The sequence below is a fragment of the Garra rufa genome, chromosome 8 (genome assembly GCF_049309525.1).
Source record: "Garra rufa chromosome 8, GarRuf1.0, whole genome shotgun sequence".
Taxonomy (NCBI): domain Eukaryota; kingdom Metazoa; phylum Chordata; class Actinopteri; order Cypriniformes; family Cyprinidae; genus Garra; species Garra rufa.
Window position 1 is genome coordinate 45,332,560 of NC_133368.1, and position 20,241 is coordinate 45,352,800.

The 20,241-nt window shown below is 38.6% G+C and overlaps 1 protein-coding gene across 1 annotated transcript in view; it reads right to left on the reverse strand.

Annotated features, from left to right (window-relative positions):
- Window positions 1-1,464: 1,464 nt before the first annotated feature.
- xirp2b (xin actin binding repeat containing 2b) overlaps window positions 1,465-20,241 on the reverse strand; it is a 100,446-nt gene continuing 81,669 nt past the window's right edge. The window contains exons 6-8 of the mRNA XM_073845139.1: window positions 10,217-19,373; window positions 7,532-7,662; window positions 1,465-3,116 (exon numbers count right to left, since the gene is read on the reverse strand). Of these exons, the coding sequence (XP_073701240.1) occupies window positions 7,571-7,662; window positions 10,217-19,373 (9,249 nt within the window). The 3' untranslated portion in view covers window positions 1,465-3,116; window positions 7,532-7,570. The remainder of the gene's footprint in view (window positions 3,117-7,531; window positions 7,663-10,216; window positions 19,374-20,241) is intronic.

Sequence of the window (20,241 nt, forward strand, 5' to 3'; positions counted from 1 at the left end):
AAGAGTTCACATACCATTTTAATATGACCCATTTCCCTTGAACGTCCTGCTGGTGCTGATGAGTGTGTTTTGAGGTCTTGAAGCTGCTGCTGCTGCTGTAAAAGAGCGCTGAGTGTTCCAGCTTCCATCAATCTAACACTTCTCCCTAAGGCGACTGTACAGCAAGAGCTATTGATTTACAACAGTCTTACGGGTTTGCTTAAACACTACACCTTGAAATTCTCACTGTGAGTGATGCTAAGGGACTTCAGTTAAAGCACAATAATAGCTGAAGTGCAGTTGAAATGACCAGAAGTTCATGTGATCACGCGTCAGCACCGTTTATTTCAAAAGTCGATGCTCAGAAGAGTAAGGTTATACTCAATGAAAATTGTTTTCAAGTAAAACACTACAGTGTGTACTGCTGGGCTTAAGAATAAAAATAGCCTCAATCCACTACGGTGCAAACTCAACTCAAAAAAACAAGACAAGCAATTTTTAAGAAATATGAACAGCATGCCAGTTTTAAAGAATTTTCATTTACTCGTTCATATAAAATGAAAAAAATAAGATGAATGTGTAAACGGTGACATCCAGACAACTTTATTGTAATTCTGTCAATAAATTAGCAAGACCTCTTTTGTGAACCAGCCCCACTTAATTTAACGATCAGGGATTGTCCAGTACAAATCATAGAAGACAAATCTAAAAAGATCATTTTCCTCACAAAATATTTTCTGTTTAGAGAGAAGGACATACACTTCTATTATAAACAAGACAAGAGATTTACAAATGTGTGTTTTGTTCATCTTCCTCCCACACAGCACTCCAGGTGCTGGACAGGAAGATGTAAAAAAAAAAAAGTGATAAAGAATACAAAAAATATAGGGATGCAAATCTACAGAGTTCAATTTAGTGATAATCTGTCTTCTCTCCATGAACATGGAACATGCACTGTAGAAAATATGTGCTCGACTAATCTGAGGATTAAACAGAACTGAAATGTTTTGCACCATTTTCCAACTGGTAAAGTGTACAGAAACACAAAAGCTTTTTAGAATTTAGAAATTGCAAAAACGGACCCCATATTTGGCACCCAGATGAATATCAGTTTTTTTAATGTTACAATTCTGAACTTGAACATTGAAATTTGCTTATTTCAGCATTGCAAATTTTGCATTTTAAGAGACTTACCAAAAATTCCCAGCAACTGCATGAGTGTTAATCATGAAATCATGACCAGGTCATGTTCTAACCAAAATAAATTAGAACAAATACATTTATATCCCACAGAAAACAAAGCCTGTTTTTAGAACAAATTACAAATAAAATAAAAAATAAAGCAAATTATATATATGTATATATATATATATATATATATATATATATATATATATATATATATATATATATATATTGCTTCAGATTTTATTTTATTTTTAATTTATTTTATATATATATATATATATATATATATGTGCTGGTTTGCTGCTAAATGATTATTATTATTATTGGTGCAAATAAAGAAAATAAAGTCTATTTTCATGAAAATTAAATTTTTTTGTATTGTTATTTAAACACATATTGTGGAATTGTTTCAATTCAAATTTGAAAACTAGTTTTTTTGAAATTTGAAAATTTTACATTTTGAAATGTAATTTTTTTCAAGCTAATTCTTTTGAACTTTCCATTAATTAAATAATCCTTAATGTTTTCGCTAAATTAATAATAGTTCTTAATATTTTCATATTTTCAATGTAAATTTTTTTAGGTGCTTCATATTTTGCAGGATTTTTTAAAATTCTTTGATGAATAGAAAGTTCAAAAGAACAATTTTCAAATTTTCAAAAATTCACATTTTCAAATTTCATTCAAATTCACATTCAAATGTGTTTAAAAACCAATACAAAAAATGTTAATTGTCATAAAAATAGACTTTATTTTCTTTATGTGAAATTTAAGTTAAATATCTATCTAGTAAAATATGGACTTTCTCACTGGAGGAAGCATTATTATAGATTATTTTAGCCAGAAGTAACGGTCTGAAGTTAAAAATGTCTTAACAAAGGATTTGTTTCTTACAAACATAAAGCCTTTCACTTCACAAGATGTTAATTGATGGACTGGAGTGGTGTGGATTACTTGTGGATTATTGTGATGTTTTTATCAGCTTTTTAAACTCTCATCCTGACGGCACCCATTCACTGCAAAAATTCAATTTTCAAAAATTCTAATTTTTAAAATTCAAATGGTCAAATTTAAAAAAACATATTAATTGTCATGAAAATAGGCTTTATTTTCTTTATGAGAAATTTAAGCTAATATTTCTATCTTTTGATTAGTAAAACATGACCTCGTTTTATTTTTAAAATGATTCAAATTCTCTCTTCATAATCTCACTTTCCTTCAGTTCTTTCTTTCAACCTAACACACAAACCGTCCAAACCTGCACCTGCTTTATATATACGCAACATATTTATCATTTCCCCAAATCCTTATCAACTTCCTGTTACCTTTTCACCTCCACTATCTCTCTCTCCACCTTTTCTCACCCGTCCGACGGTAAGATTTTCACCCTGCATTCGAAGCTCTTTATCATCGTGATGTGTCCTCGTGTTTCTAAAGTTCTCACAATACTTCATGCTGTTGTGACACGCTTTGTGTGTCGCTGATCGATGAGATGTCTCCCTCGCTCTCCTCGCTCCTCTTTCACCGCCGGCCCCGAGGCGTTGTTGAACTCCTCCTAAAGTGTGGTCCTTTGAGTTGCTTTCCGACGCTGGTACTTAGGAGACTTTGAAGTTTCGCTCTTCGGGGGCCAAACGGGTTTCACTAATTTCACATCCTGATCCAAAGAGAACGTCTTTTTCGGAGAGGCTGTTTGCGGAGGCCACACTACAGAAATTTTGTTAGGGCTTTGATTGGCTTCTTTATCAAACACGTCCGAGAGTGAGCACATACTACTTTGTGAAAGTGAATATCTCCCATCCAATGAGTTATGGTCTGTATCCTGAACGGCCAGTAATTCCCTTTGCGATCCTTGTCCAAATCCATCCTCGAAATTCCCTTTAGACTTGAAGAGTTGTTTATAATGTGGCTGGCAGTATAAATGTCCATGGAGAGAGACAAAGTTTCCAAGGCTGTCAGACAACAGAGTTTCATAATTCATAAGTCACAGAAAATATATAGAGCTGTCTGCATTCACACTGTTTGTAAATGAGAACTGCACTGCAAGCTTTCCATCTGAATGGTTTTATGCAGGATACTTTATCTTATAGTTACAAATAATAGTACTTTATGCAAAAAAAATCCATTTGGAAATGATTATGTGGGAATACTTACTTCTAATACTAGAATATTTATGTTACCGTTAACTATGATAAATTGTCTGTTTATGCTGCTTTTTAAACAACGATTCACAATAGAACCTTCGAAAAAAGAGTTTTTTAAATCTTATAAGAATAGTTCACCCAAAAATGAAAATATGCTGACATTTTGGATGGATTGACCTTCAGGCCATTCAAGATGTTGATAAGTTTGTTTCTTCTTGGGAACTTCTTCACTTGCTCACCAATTGATCCTCTGCAGTGAACGGCATGGGTGCCGTCAGAATGAGAGTACAAACAGCTGATAAAAACATCACAATAATCCACACCTCTCCAGTCCATCAATTAATGTCTTATGGAGTGAAAAGCTACATGTTTGTAAGAAACAAATTAATCATTAAGACTTTGTTTAACTTCAAACTGTTGCTTTCAGATAAAATAATACTGTTTTCTCCAGCGAAAATGTCATTTTGTTTGAATCATGAGAGAAATATTCACAGATCAAGCACTTTTTATAAGTGAAATCAGTTAAAAACAAATATTTGGATACATTTTGATGGACCTTTTCACTGCAGAAAGCATTATTATGGATTGTGGACTCATATTTAGCCAGAAATAACAGTCTGAAGTTAAAAATGTCTTAATGATTAATTTGTTTCTAACAAACATGAAGCTTTTCGCTTCACAAGACATTAACTGACAGGAGTGGTGTGGATTACTGTGATGTTTTTATCAGCTGTTTGGACTCTCATTCTGACGGCACCCATTCTCTGCAGAGGATCCATTGGTGAGCAAGTGATGAAATGCTACATTTCTCCAAATCCGTCTCATTAACAAACTAGGTCTGTTGTGATTCGTCGATTATAATCGCCTATTTGATTTTTAAAAATAAAAATTTAAGAATGATTTCATTTTGCCCGACTCAAGTAACCGGACAAAAACTGGAAGTGGTGCATTTCACGGACAAGAATCCATTAAACACATTATTAGATTGTTTTCCAAGGCTGCATTAAATATTAAACCCATTTAAAAATCATAATTAAAGGGGTCCTATTATGCTCTTCTCTTTTCTTTTGAACTTTCCATTCATCGAAGAATCCTTAAAAAATGTTTTTGCAAAATTAATAATAGTTCTTAATATTTTCAATGTAAAAACATTTTTGATGCTTCATATTTTGCAGGATTTTTTTTTCTTCAATTCTTTGATGAATAGAAAGTTCAAAAGAACACAATTAGCTTGTAAATTTTTTTTTTTAAATTTTCACATTTCAAAAATTTAAAATTTAAAATTTCACGGACAAGAATCCATTAAACGCATTAGTAGACAGTTTTCCAAGGCTGCATTAAATATTAAACCCATTTAAAAATCATAATTTAAAGGGTCCTAGTATGCTCTTTTACAAAGTCTTTATTTTGTTTTGGGGGTGCACTAGAACATGCTCTCATGCTTGGTGGTTTATATTAACGTTATTACAATAGCTTTCTCCCCAGGCTGGCACAAATGTCTCGATTAGTTCCGGGTTTGATGAAGGTCCGCCTTCCGAAAAACGAAATGTGTTGTGATTGGTTAGCAGTCCCACTGCGTTGCAATTGGCGAACAGCTTAGACAGCGTTTCAGTCCTGCCACGCCCCTTCCCAAAGCAGAAAGTTCTGTGTACAACTGCGCAAACTAGATTAAAGTGATTCTTATGTTTTAAATATGGATCTTTTTCTAACAAATACATATCGGATCACTAAAGGAGGCTTTTACTGACCCCTCCGGAGCCATGTGAGGCACTTTTTTAGGGCTGTCCCCGACTATGAATTTTCATAGTCGAATCAGAATTTTCGAATCTTTCTATAGTCGACCGATAGTCGAATCATCTAGGCCTATGTGTGTGTGTGAATGGGTTGGGAGGGGCACGACACTATAGTAGGAGGGTAAAACAGTTTTTATTTTATTTTACACACTGCACACAGCAACAACTTTTAATAAAGCGACCAAAACTGCCTGCCAACTGACAGACGAACTTATTTAGGTTTAAATAAAAACACAGAACGCGTCTTTTAGTTCTAAAAACGCGAGGCGCACAGCACTGCCTTTTTTGCTAAGCAACGACCGAAACAGCTGTCCTGTCAGTCAAATCAAAGGATTATAGCGCGAACGCTCTAAAATCTTAGTTTTTTGCAGTTAAGTAAACTGTCATATTAGCAGAAACCCTAAATAATACAGCTCCTGGTTACCCACGATAGACACCAAAGGTTTCTCCTCCATTTCTTGCAGTCTCCGGACTTAAGCGACGGTAAACTTTCGCCATCACAACAGAAGGCCCGCCTCTCCATTCATTCGATTGGACAATGGAAAAGAACGCGAATGACGTTGGGTGTTTTTCCGCTTAGAGTTGATTTTTTTTTTCAACTTCAGGCGCTCAGAGCGCTCCTGCAAAAACGCGAGGGGCGCATAAACAGAGCGCAGAACGCTCACTGCCAGCAGAAAACCATTCAAAAGAGGCGCCTCCAATTGCAAAAACGCGTTCGGTGTGATCGCCGCCTAATCCCTGCCGTCAAGATGGTCCGCATCTCATCATGGATCAGGGCAAGTGAAAATTAAATCTGTCACAGGGGTGGTTAGATTTATTCACAAACACGTTAAAAATATTTATTGAACGCTTCTTTCTTTTCACTTTTGTTTTTACTGCATTATCATAATCAAAGGCTGTATATAACGTAATATAACCGTACAAAACCAGTAGTTCTGTGTGCAATTAGACATTGAGCACCCCCATATTGCCAAAATGGTATGATGCTCGTTTCACCCGCGAAGATTCGACTGTGAGATCGGTGGTCGAATCAGGCTCCGCATATCGATGCATCGAATCTTCGACTATTCGGGGACAGCCCTACACTTTTTATTATGGATCGACTTGTTTTGGACTGATGGAGAGAAACACTTGTCTATGCTGTTCTAAAGCTTGGGAGTGCCAGGATTATTTTTAATATCGATTGCATTGGTCTGAAAGAAGGAAGTCATATACAACTAGGATGCATGGAGGGTGAGTAAATAATACGCTAGAGTAGTGTTGGTCATATCGTCAGCCTGCAAGATCGCTGATACATGATATTATCCTTATTGTGCTAATTTATTTAATTAATTACATGCCCAAACCCAGCTCCAGCATAAGGCTAGTGAAGCTATCTACACTGTATGATGAATAAATCTCTTACCACACACTACACACATCTACGGCACGGCTCTGACGCGACCACCGATGATCGTCACTCTAGTCAATGCTTGTGTTTACATCAGCCGCGGCTCCACATGTGTATCGACCAACTATACCGCGAACGCCGCTACCGGAGCAGTTTGCAGATACTTTAGTCAATGCTTGCATTTATATGTCGCTGAAGCATCCCAGAAGTGGCTGTCCATGCTACATCGCTAAAGTTAGGTTAATCCCCCACCTCGTCCCTCCCCACCCAACTATTCGAATTTCTGTAGGTGTGATTTATTTGAATCATATTCTAATAGACTGCATTGTGACACCATAGCATCCGGAAAACAAACGCTGTAGTCCAAAGGAGCTGTTCGTTGTAGTTCTTGAAAAGGGATTTTTTAAAAACTAAATATCTCCCTTTGGAGTGGACTTTGAGATTTGTAACTTGTAGATTTTTTTATGCCCAAACATACACACCGGCTAAAATTCAAAAAGTGAAAAAGCATAATAAGCATAATTCAGCTACAATTCAGTTAAATAAATATATGCGATGCAGGTTGAATATATGTGCGTCAATTATGTACATTGCTATTATATATGTATTTTAAGTCATTTTAAAGGCTAATGTTTACTTACATCTATTTATATTACCACAGATTTTATTTTATTTTTTATTTTTTTAATAAAAAATCCTGTCTAATTAATTGAGTTTTACGGTTTTACTGTTACCAAATATCTTTCCCATTACTTTTCTGGATACCATTTTAATGGTTCCATTAAATTTTAATAATCAAAAGCATCTTCAATTAATTGGTTTTATTACAAATAAAATGTTCTTAAATAAAATTGTAGATTTTTTTTGTGGGAAATTAGTCGTCTAGATTAATCGATTAATTGATAAATTAGTCGATAGATAAATCGATATAAAATACTTGTTAGTGGCAGCCCTAGAACAAACAAACTCATCTACATCTTGGATGGCCTGAGGATGAGTAAATTTTCAGCAATACTACATTTCCAAATTTGATCACATACCTCAATTTGTTTTTGCAGTGCTCACAGACAAAACAGGATTTATGGAACTTCTTTTTGTCGGCTATCAGCCCTTCCATGGGGTAAACCCTCATCTTGCACAACGCACACATCTCTGACTTTGGTACTCGAATCTGGCAGGATGGCAAAAGATATTCAAGTTTTAGTCTGTTCAGTTTTGTACACAATCAATATTCCCACTCAGCACTCTGCCAAACACTCAGCTCTTCAACTGGGCAATGCAGGAAAATCACATCGAACAACATCCACTACTGCAATGTAAGGTTATTGGCAATTTTTTTAACAACAGGATTAGTGCAAAACATGTTTAGACACTCAATAATACATTAAAGCATTAATACTTCTCAAATCTAGAAATAAAAAAACGACAGCTGAGATCCTTAATACAAATATGACAAAAATTTAGTTAAATAGATGCAATATGAATCTTTATGCCATCAAAGAGAGCAAAATTTCTTTAGTTGCTAATTTGATTAAATCATAGTAAGCCATCTTGCTGGGTTAGTTTAGTAAAACATGCATACTGTACAATAGGCAGCCAGTGCTGGGTTACCATTTGTTTTAAACCTAGCCATCTATTTTTTCCCCTCAGCTGAGTGTACAGAAGTCTGAATAACAATTCGGTTATAATTTGTGGAGTTATTTTGGGAAATGTAATAATCTTTCAAACCCACAGTCTCTGAAAAGAAAACAAACAAACAAAAAACTATAAGTCGCTGTTTCTCAGGTCACATAGAGAAACAAAAATCAGGCTTTGTTTTCCTTCGTTCACTGTTCCCTAAAACATTCTGCTTTTAAAGTATATTTGATTTTTGCAGCACTCTCAAATGCAAATGAGACAGAGATGAATGGCAATTATGGAGAAAGCACTCAGTGTTATTGAGATGTTTGAAATTCTAAGCTGATAAACTGTCTTTTTTTTATTCTTTGATGGTGCTGCAAGCGAGAGTAGGCAGAAAAACAGTTCTGACTGACTAAAAAACAGTGTAGGCTGCTCTCCAGACTCTGTGATTTCTCATGACACTCATTGCAGTGATATGTGTTAGATAGTATGAGAAATGTATGTGTGGTATTCCAAAATAAAATAATAAATAAGAATGAAAGAATGAATGTGTTGTAGGCCAAAAAAATGTAATAAAAAAAAATAAAAATACAAAGAAAATTAAGTGTAAATTTGAGAAAAAAAAAAAAAAGAAAAAAAAAATTAATTAAAACTCTAAACTCAAACAGACTGATAATATGAACAATTGTATGCATGGTATTCCAAAATAAGAAAATAAAACTAGATAAATAAATAAATAATCCAAAATAAATAAATAAATGCCTGAATGAATAAATGAATGCATAGTAAGCATAAAAAAATAAATATATAAAAAAACTGTTTTAAAAAAATTTCTGTTTGTCACTTTGTATAAACTAATTTGTGTTAAAAATGTTATGTAAATAAAAAATAACAACAACTATTTATTTAAAACTATAAACTCAAATTTCATCTAAAACGAACTTAAAAAAATAAATACATAAATAAGAATGAATTAATGAAATTTAAATATTTTAAATTTAAATAAAAAAAGAGAAAGAAAATTAAATGTAAATGTAAAATACATATATATATACTCAAACCGTCAAACAGTATGAACAACTGCATGCATGGTATTTCAAAATAAATAAATAAATACCTGAACGAATGAATGAATGGCATGCCAAAAACATTTATTTAAATTAAAATAAATTTTACAAATAAAAAAAAAGAAATTTATCACTTTACATAATCAAATTTGTGTTAAAAAAATGTTATGTACATTTGAATAGAAATACATTTTTTTATTTATTTAAAACTGTAAACTCAAACTTAATTTAAAACTTAAACTACAAAAATAAACAAATATATAAATAAATAATGTAAAATAAATAAATAAATATAAAAAATGCATTTATTTGTTTATGGTATTCCAAAATAAATAAATAAAATAACTACCTAACTAAATAAATGAATAAATCCACAATAAATAAATAAATGTCTTAATGAATGAATGAATGAATGGTATGCCAAAAAATTTTATAAAAAAAAATGTAAATGTAAAAAAAAAAAAAAAATGGAAATGGTAATTTTAATTTAAAATTAAAATTTTAAATTAATTTAAACCTAAACAAATACATACATAAATAATGCAAAATAAATAAATAAATGAATGAATGAATGGTATGCCATAAAATTCAGTTTGTTTAAAAAAAATGGAGATCTGTTTGTCACTTTATATAAACAAATTTGTAAAAAAAAAAAAAAAAAAAAAAAAAAAGTTTTTTTATTTATTTAAAACTGTAAACTCAAACTTAAAAATAAATAAATAAATAAGAATAAATGAATGTGTGGTAGGCCAAAATATATTTTTTAAATAAATTAAAACCCAACCTAACATGCAAATAACTGCAATGAGTCACATTTGTTTTATGACTGTCACATTCACATACACGTTTACTCAACTAAATGTGGACTTGTCAGCTGGGGAAAGACAAAAGTTAGAAACACACACAGTTTGACCCGGAAATGTACCTCAGAAGTTTCGCAGTTGCTGTTAAATTTCATTCCCTTCATGCACTGCAAGCATATTTACCCGGCACAGCAGTCTCGGTTTGATGCACTAGCGGGTGACGTGGCTCTCTCACCTGTGACACCTAAGCTTTTGAACACACTCTCACTTTCAGTCCACGTTTTATGGAAGTTCTTCATCAGTTCCTCTGCCGAGGCCTCCGGTGACACCGGCACCTCTGACGTCTTTTTCTTCACAGCATCAGCATAGGAAAAAGGCACCCGTTGCGTCGTAATGCATTCACTGTGCGTGGAAACCATCGTGATGCTGCTTGATCCGATAATTTTAGTGCCAAACTCGTCAACAGAAGAATGATGTTCAGTGACAGTTTTTGTCTCTGAAAAGCCTGCTGGATCGACAGACTTGTCTACTTTCACATCTCTGCTCACAAGCGGAGGGGAGCACAGCTGGGAGCATTGTTCCCTCTCTGGAGGAAGCTCGGGCTTTGAACCTTCAGATGCAATTTCGCTCACTCTTGACTCCTGTTCCTCCTGTTTGTTTTGTAGCTCTTTGATGGGGGAACTTTGCTCACTCATTTCAAAAACATTTTTAATATCCTTGATGTTGAAAGCAGCCATATCCTCTTGTTGTCTTGCTTTCTTCTCCGTATCAAGCTCCAGGTCGACAGTTTCCCTACCAGGCTTCTCTGTATTGTCAATTGGCTCTTTTCTAATACCAACTTTCTCTTCAGACGTCTCAATTGGTTTGGCTAGTCCAGACAGGTCAACCTTAGAGAGACTTTTCTTCTCTTTGTCTGCACTTTTTGACTCTGCATTTATGTTGGGGCCTAAGCGCTCTGGAATATCAATGGCATCTCCACTTACATCTACAGTCACCACTTGAAGACTCTTCTCTTCAACCTTTTTCTCAGAATCAATTTTGATCTGCCGTTGGAACGTGGAGGGAGATTCCACAATTTCTGACTTCTTTCCAGCAACTGCCGCCACATGAGGCATCGGATCAGGCGAGGCACCGCGGGACAGCGTAGCTGTGGCATTTCTGAGTCTCGTCAGACTATCTGCCCGACTCGAGGAGGGTGAAGGAGAGGCCCTGCTTAAGCGAGAACTTGGCGTCTCAGATCTGCGCGGAGGAGGCGTCGGTGGCGTTGGGGAAGGCGAAGGTCTGGCCCTCTGTGGCGAGTCGGTTCTCTTTGTGGACTCGATGGTGATGAACGTAGGTGAGGGAGAGCGCATCCGTAACAGTGGCGATGGAGCTCTGGGGTTGAGAGTCGTAACGCTGCTCGTTTGTTGCTTTCGGCTCTTGCGCGTCGTCTTCGTCTCCTCTTTGACCACGCTACGTGTTTCGCACTTTGTAGAACCAATGGAAATCTTCGAAATTCTTTGTACAGCTCCGCCAGAGACTAATTTCTCAGAGGTGGCCTCGCATTCATGCTTTTCAATAGTGCCGTCAAAGTCCATCAGCTTAGCTTGAACGAGGTTTTTAACATGCGCCAGAATTTCTTTTAGCTTCTGTTCGTTGTGTTCGGCGGCAGCCCCTTCTAAGTCACTCTTCTCCTCTGGCCCCAGAAGCCAGGCGGGCATTTCATTGAGCAGCGTCTTCACAGACTTAAAGTCCATTTTTCCTGCAACCCCCTGTAACTCCGAGATACGAGACAACATCTTCTGTGCTTCGGCTTGTCTTAGAGATGTGCCAGAGCTCTCTGCTGAGGACTCGGCAGGCTCCTTTTGTGCAGATTTGCCTGTCATTTTTATTGGAACATTTTTGCTTTCATCTTTTGATTCCTCAAGAATCTGCTGGCTTCCACTGGCCTGCTTTTGAAGTTTTCCAGTCGCAGCCTCCTCCTGGAAACTCTGCTCTCGGACTGTACTTTCAGTTTTGATGACCTCCTTGTAAACCTCGGCGTGTCCCGTTTGAATGGTGTGCTGTGTTTGCACGACGGTAATTTCTTCTTGTTTTTTATCGGATGTCAGGACTGGCCACTTAGGCTCAGCAGGCGTGGTCTCTGTGGGCGAGATAGATGCACCGTTGTTGCTTTGAGCAGCTTCTCTGTCTTTCTTATTCTTGCTTCTCCTTTTCTTTTTCGGAGTGGCAGGGGGCCCCTCTACAGGTTTCTCTTTGGCCTCTTTCTCCACTTTATTCTCTGTTTCTGTGGGGCTTTTTTCTCTGCTTTCTTTCACCTGAACATTCTCTTGCTCTACTGTGGCTTTCTCTTTGCCTTCCAGTTTAAAATTCTTATTAACTTTCTTTGCCTTTTGACTGTCGACCTTTTGTGGCTTCTGCTCAGCATTCTTAATTTGACTCTCTTTGTTCGGTTCGGATCGATCAGGGGAGGTTTTTTCTTGATTTTTCTTTGGAGAGCTTTCCTCTTTTGTTTTGTCCTCAGATATGCTGCTCACATCTTTAACAACATTCTCAGATTCATTTTTAGAGGCACTCTGAGGTTTATCTGTTTTGACAGAGGACTTTATTTCTTCTGTAGTTGTGTTTTTAATAACCGTCCTCGTCACCTGTTGTATGTTGGTCGTCACGGATCTCTTCTTTTTCTTTTTAGTCGAAGTGGAGGTGGTCTGCTGCTGACCTGAAGAGCTCTGCGATGAGTGATTAGAGATAATGTTCTGTTTAACTGAGGAAATAACAGGAGATTCTGGAGGAGATTTCTCATTTGTGGCAGCGATCAAAGCCTTGCTTGGGGGAGCGTTTGAGAAAGCTGTGTGCTTGGATGAATCATATGAGTCTGTGGCTGATTCGGATTTGGTCACACTCTTTTGAGCTCTCTCTTGAGTGAAATCAAATGATATGCTTGCCTCTGATTGCACCGTGCCCGTGCTCTCTGAAGAAAGCATTTCAAGGGCTGCACTGACTGACTCGTGCATGTGGATTTCAAAGGCCGGGGAGCGCGGTGGTGGCGGCGTGCAGCTTTCCTCCCTCTGCTGTCTGTACTTCTTTTCGGCTTGTATTAATGGGGTTTTGAATTTGCTTACAGGGGATTTGGACGGCGGAGGAGGAGAGGCGGGTGGGGTGAGTGTCAAGGGGGCAAAAACTTTCTTGGGAGGCCGTGGAGACTCCGGTGGCTGCTTTGTAAACACAGACTGAATTTCGGAGGATATCACGGTGGACTTAACTGATGACGTGGTGACATTTTTTCTACTCCTGGTCTCTTGTACAGCCTGCACATCCATTTTCTCAAATGAAATCGCTGGCTCAAGTTTGGGTACTTTGCACAGCTTTGGTGCTTTGACACGTTTTACAGTCATTTTAGTAGGTTTGGATGGTGTTATGTTGGGCAGCGGAAGGAGGTCTAGCTCCTGTTCTGTGGGAGGCGGAGGGAGGAGGTCCAGCTCAGCTGGAGGTGGTGGGGTTGGTGGTGGAGGTAAATGGTCAAGTTCTGTCTTGAAAGGATCACATGGAGGAGGAGGAGGAGGAGGAGTAGGGGGAGGGGGAAGATCATGATCACCTCTAATGCACGGAGGAGGAGTGGGGAAGGAGATGCTATCATAATCTGGAGGGGGCGTCGGAGGGGGAGGCAGAGGGGGCTCGGGGTCAGGTGGCGGAGGTGGCATTTCCTGATGTTTTCTTTTATCCAGTCTGATCATACCCTTACAGCCACTTTTTTTGAGGTTACGGAAGTCGGTCTTCAATGTTTTGACACCGTGTGTTTGAACAATTGTTTTGTGCTCCAGCACTGTGGTCTTTGTCTCCTGGCTGCATGTTGTGGTGTGACCGGTGATTGTAGTACTCTCTTGAGATGCGTATCTGTTTTGCATTGATTGCTTGTGGGCGCTCCTCTTCGATTCACTGCTCGTATCAAGGTTTTTAACTGCAGGGGTGGGCTTCTGTGCCGGTGTGTCTTTCACTGATGGAGATGGGGTCTTGGCAGGAACTTTGACCTTTCTTATCGGCTGCCTTCGGGGAATGGTTGGGCTAGCTCTCTGCGCTGTTTCCATTAAGGATTTTATTGTGCCCTTAACGTCTCCTTTTATCACTTCCTCTTTCTCTGATTGCACTTGCTCTTGGGTGTCATAGAGCGATTTGATGGAAAGCTTCACGTCGCCCTCTGTGCTCCCCCTGCGTTGCATTCTGGGAGATGGAGGAGGCTCAAGTAAGAGCTGAATCTTGCCTTTCACGTCTCCCTGGACACCAATCTCCTGCTGGCAAACCTTTCTCTCATTTGACGCTTCGTGTAGACTCTGTATTGCAGTGTGAATGTCACCCTTAACAATCACCTCCTTCTCCACCTCTCTCACTGCATGTTTGGCCTCCTCCAGCGATTTCAACGTACCTTTGATGTCACCTGACACTAAATCTTCTACGACAATTTCTACCTTGGTGGAAGCAGAGTCTTTGAGCGATTTCAGCGCCCCTTTGATGTTCCCAGGAATGATTTCGGGCTTTTCCACTTCTCTGGGCTGATTTTGGGCCTCCTCTAGAGACCTAAGGGTTGTAGGTAAATCAGCTCGAATGACTTCTTCTTTCTCCAAAACAACCGTCTGATTTACAGACTGTGTTAGAGAATTCATCACTGCTTGCAGGTCTCCTCTCACAATCTCTTCTCTCTGTAAATGTTCGAATGAGACCGGAGGCTCGGTCATGAAAACCTTAACTGTGTTATGAACATCGCCTGGGACTATATCCTCCCTTTCCACCAGACGACCGATTTGAGCTTGATTACGTGTCAGGCTGAGTTTCGTTCCCTTAATATCACCACCGATGATTTCCTCTTTTTCAATTTTACCCGGGTCAGCCTCATCTGGCTCCACCTGGAGCTTTTTGAGGTAATCCAGTGCACCCGACTCAATGCATGTAGAATAAAAGCTCACTTTTCCTCTTTCTGCTTCATCCACTTTAATTCTCACAATTTCCTCTGTGTCTGGATTGCAAAGTCTCTCTAGGCACCCTTTCACATTACCTCTGACTATATTTTCTTTCTCAGTGCTTGATTCCTCAAGAGAATTGAATAAAGAGTAGATCGTCATACGAACATCTCCCTTTTCGTCTTCTTGAATGAGAATGCCCCGCTTGCCGGTGCTCTCCTCTTTCAGCAGGTTGTTTATGGCTTCCTGAATGTCACCTCTTATTATCTCCTCTTTCTCCACAGAGGTGCCGCTGTGCTCTTGGAACAGCTGTTGCACCGTGCTGCTGATGTCTCCCCTCTCCTCTGCATTTATTACGATTCCTTTCTCTGTATTCTCCTGTCTGTTGAGGAGGTTCATCATGATGTTTTGCAGATCTCCTTTAATGATGTCTTCTCTTTGGATCTGGGGAGTTTCTTTATTCATTAGGTTGTACTTAGCCATCCGAACATCTCCAATTTCATCTGCCTCTATGATGATACCTTTGTTGTCTACCATACTTTGGCTGAACAGTTCATCGAGGGTGGCTTTAACACTTTTACCAATGATTTCAGTCTTCTCCAAGCTGCTCTCGTTAAATTCAGTGAACGGCGTGGTCTCAAAAAGCCAAGTTGTGGTTTTGACATCCGCTTTTGGGATTTCTTCACAAATTACCTTTTTACTTTCATCACTTTCGTTGATATGATCAAGAGGATTCTTCTCAAATAGCCACACAGACTGCTTGACATCCCCCTTTAACTCTTCCTCCATAACAACAGTTTTCATCTCATCTTCTGACTTTTCAGCATGTATCTGATCAATTGTGTGAGTTTCAAACATCCATTTAGCTGTCCTAACATCTCCTTTATTAATCTCACTCATGCTGACAGTACGAACCAACTTTTGAGACAATGCATCAGATTCAAAACGCTGCTTGTTTGTCTTTACATCCCCTCCCTGAATTTCCTCGACAGTTTTGATTGTTATTTTGGCATCTTCTGCAATCTTATCAAGGGGCTGGGTTTCAAATTTCCATCTTGCTGAGCTGACATCACCTTTTTGAATATCTTCCTCTGTAACGGCTTTTATAAGATAGACCTCATCCGTCTCTCTAATCGAGTCCAAAGGCTTTGTTTCGAACAGCCAGCGGGCTCCTACTACATCACCTCTATGTATTTCTTCTTTTGTAAGTGTGGTCACTTCATGATAATGCCCTTCTTTGTCTTGTATGGCATAGAGAGGCTGAGTCTCAAACATCATGGCGTACGATTTCACATCTCCTTTTTCCTCATCCTCTCTGATGACTTTCTGCAGCTTTCTCATTTCGGCCTCAGAGGACGCATCTTGAATCTTATCTAACGTGTAGGTCTCAAAAATGAATCTGCCTTTATCCACATTGCCTCCCTGAACGTCTTGTACAGTGCGAGCTCCTTTTAGCTCACCGGGGGTCTCTGTGATTTTATCTATGGGTTGGTTCTCAAACAGCCATTTGCAGTTTCCAACATTTCCTTTCTGAATATCCTCAGCTTGAGCACTTCTCAGATGTCTCATGAAATCCTCAGAGGTTGAGCTCATAACGTCAGAAGATTGGTTTTCGAATATGTATTTCATCCGAGACACGTCCCCGGATTGTATGTCTATCTCTGTAACACTCTTAAAAGCTTCTCGCTCTCCTTCAACAATGTTCTCCAGGTTCTCCGTCTCAAACAGGAAACGTGCCATGCGGACGTCCTTCCCGTGAATGTCCTCTTGTTTCACAGTGCGAGTTTGCAACACCGTCTCCGAGTTATCCTGTATGGCATCAAGGGTTTGAGTTTCAAAAAGCCAAGTGCATGTTTTCACATCACCTTTTTGAACTTCGCCAGAATCTTTTGTACTCTTAAGCTCTTCTCTTTCATAAAGCATGTCTATAGGTTTAGTCTCGAAAAGCCACTTACAGGTTTTAACATCACCTTTGACTATTTCTGCTGTCTCCCTAGTAACACACTCCTCATCTTCAATATTGCTAAAATACTTAATGGCATCGAGAGGCTGGGTTTCAAAGAGCCATTTTGCCATCTTGACATCTCCAGATTCGATCTCCTGCTGTGTTATGCCCTTTATGATTTGGAATTTAGTGATGCTCTCGTCAAATTGGTCAATAGGGCGAGTTTCAAACATCCACTGGCAGCTTCTGACATCTCCTTTGACGATTTCTTCCCGCCTTACGGTTCTGACCTCGTGATAATGCCCGGAGCTGTCTTGCAGTGCATATAATGGCACGGACTCAAATAAATCTTTATTTGATCTGACAAAGCCAGTGGTGACACCCTCAACTTGAATCCTCTGACTTTCGTCATATTGGCTTAAATCATACGTTTCAAAAATTTGCTTGTAATTGCTCACATCTACATTTTCCATATCCTCCATATTCACCGTTCTTGTTATTTCCTTTCTCTCCTCTCTGATCTGCTCCAGCGGCTGGCTCTCAAACCGCCACTTCTGGTGTCGAACGTCTCCTTTCTCCTCAGATGTCATCATTCTTTTGAGCTTCCCCACCTCTGCGAGCTCTTTCATCTCATCTTTTGGAGCAGTCTCAAAAAAGTGTCTGGCAGACTGAACGTCACCTCCTATAATTTCTTCTGCGCTCACTGGCCTGGCATTGGAATCATCCTTTAACATATCCATGGGCTGTGTCTCAAACACCCAACAATTTCTCCGGACATCACCCTTGTAACTTCTATCTATTTGTTCTGATTCAATTGTTTTCACAAACTCTTTCTTTTCCTCTTGAATGTCTTCCAAATGTTGGTTCTCAAACAGCCATCTTTGATGTCTCACATCACCTCTTTCTTCATCAGACGTTATGGTTTTCCTAAGTCGGTTTACCTCATCATCCTCATCTTTAATGTTCTCCAGAGGTTTGTTTTCAAACACCCATTTTTGGTGTCTCACATCACCTCTTCCTTCTTCAAACACTGCTTTTTTATTTAGTTTTCCCACTTCTGGAAGCTCTTTGAGCTCATCCGGTGGAGCGTTTTCAAATAAATGTCTCACAGAGCGAACGTTACCTCCAATAATCTGTTCTGTGGTGACAGGTCTGGAGTTGGCATCATCTTTAAGCGAGTCCATAGGCTGCGTTTCAAACACCATGCAGTGTTTACGTACATCCGCCCCAAGAATCTCTTCTTTCTGCTGCTTTTGCAGTCTCTCCCACTGAGCATTTATAGAGTCAAGTCTCTTTGTCTCAAACAGCCACCTTCCCCTTTTCGCATCACCTAACTGGTTGTCTTCCATGGATATACTGGAAATTAACCTGACCTGAGAAAGGTCCATGTCAATGTCATTCAAAGGCTGCGTTTCGAAAAGCCATCTTGATGTTTTGACATCACCTTTCTCCGTCTCCTCTCGGCGGACCGAAGTAATCAAAACCATCTCGCCGGAATTCTCCCTCATAACACAAATGCATTGCGTCTCAAACATCCAAATGACTTTCTTCACTTCCAACTTGATCTCCTCCAGCACAGACTTCAAACTCAGCAGCTGCTTCTCATCCATAGTTTCAGTGTCACCCAGAGAATCCATTTCTTGGTTTTCAAACATGTACCTCACAGACTTAACATCCCCCTCAGTGGCTTCTTGTGTGAAGATGACTTCTTTGGTTTGCTCTTCATCAGTGTGAATTTTATTTAGCGTATCCATCGGCTTTGTCTCAAACAACCAGGCAGCAGTGCGAACATCTCTTTTCCCCACTTCGTTCACCAGACAGTTCTGTTTCGCCGAATCACGTTGCATTCCTAGTGCATCCATAGGCTGCGTCTCAAACAGCAAAGCCCTATTCCTAACGTCACCTCCAGGAATCATTTCCTGCTGAGTGATCTTTTTGCCATTCTCTTCGTTATCCGAGTCATCCTTAATGCAGTCCAAGGGTTTGTTCTCAAACATCCAGCGCATGGACTGCACCTCACCTCTCAGAATCTCATCCCACTCCAAATATTCACGATCCGGGCTTCCGTTTGAATTGCTGCCGGTGTGTTCAAACTGGTATGCTGCCTCTTGAACATCTCCTACTTCTTCAATGTCCTCGTCATTGTAGAAATCTCTTTCCAGGTCTTTTCTGACATCAGGGTGAATGTGTTTGCAAAGGCGTTTCAGCTCTAATAGCTCCCTCTGTCTGTAGTACTGCTGTTTGTTCACAGTTTGTTTCACTGGAGGTTCAGGAAAGTTTTCCACAATGTCTGAAGGCTCCTCCAGTAAGTCTGGTGGGGGCGGTGGCAGATATTCCAGATCATCATCATCTTCATCATTATCTTCTTCATCAGAAGGAAACTCATAAATCGGTTCACCTTCTTCCACTTTCTCTGTGGCAACACTGTTCAGAGTCCTTGAAATCTCACTCTTCACAGTTTGATGGGATGCGCTCACATCTGTTGCCAGCTGTGAACGGCTTTTGTCACATTCAATCTTTTTTAGAGAGAGAATAATGAACAGAATTCAGTGGAGCTCTGAAATGGCTTACACTTCAGTTGGATCAGAAAAGTTTAATTTTTTAAAACTGAACGTCCAAATATAGGCAAATTATTTTAAAGGCTTTTCTAGTATTTTTGTGTCCTTATTGTGCATTAAAAAAAATGCAAAAAACATTTAAAACATTTTGTTGTTGTTGCTGTTGAGGCTCAAAATCTTTTCTTTTGTGTCTGAAAAGGTTCTGCTTTTAAGTTATCTGATTTTTGTAGCAGCTCAGCTGCAGCACTATGTGTCCCCTTTGCATTTGGAAGCGTAATCCATTTACTAAACAAATGGTTTGTCCTAACCCAATGCATTGTTATATTTAAAAAACAGCTTCATGAATATATTAGACACACTTCCCTAAAACCATCAATATAAAGTAGTGCACTTGAAAATTACAGCAGAATGCAAAAATTTATTTTTAACGAGTTTTAATTAGTCTTTTTGACATTTTCCAAGTAAAATATGTACAAATCTCTAAAACAAAAAAACTGCATTAGACTGTAAGATGTTTTTATAGAGTGTTTCTTTAATAAAGTGTATTTGTATTGCATTTTTTGTTTTAATGTGTTCATACAGTATGTGTTAAAAACAAAAACAAAATAGATTGCATTAAAGACAATCTATAAAAACATATCTGAAAGTCTTGTGCACTGTTGATATTCAAGTAAACTGATTTCTCAAGCAAGACTTTGAGTCAGAACCACCACTGCTATGCATTGTCATTTGGATGCATAATAAAGACACAAAAATAACTCCATATCAGATAACAACGTCAGAACACTGAGAGAGAACACAGACTCTCAAATCTTATGAAGCTCAA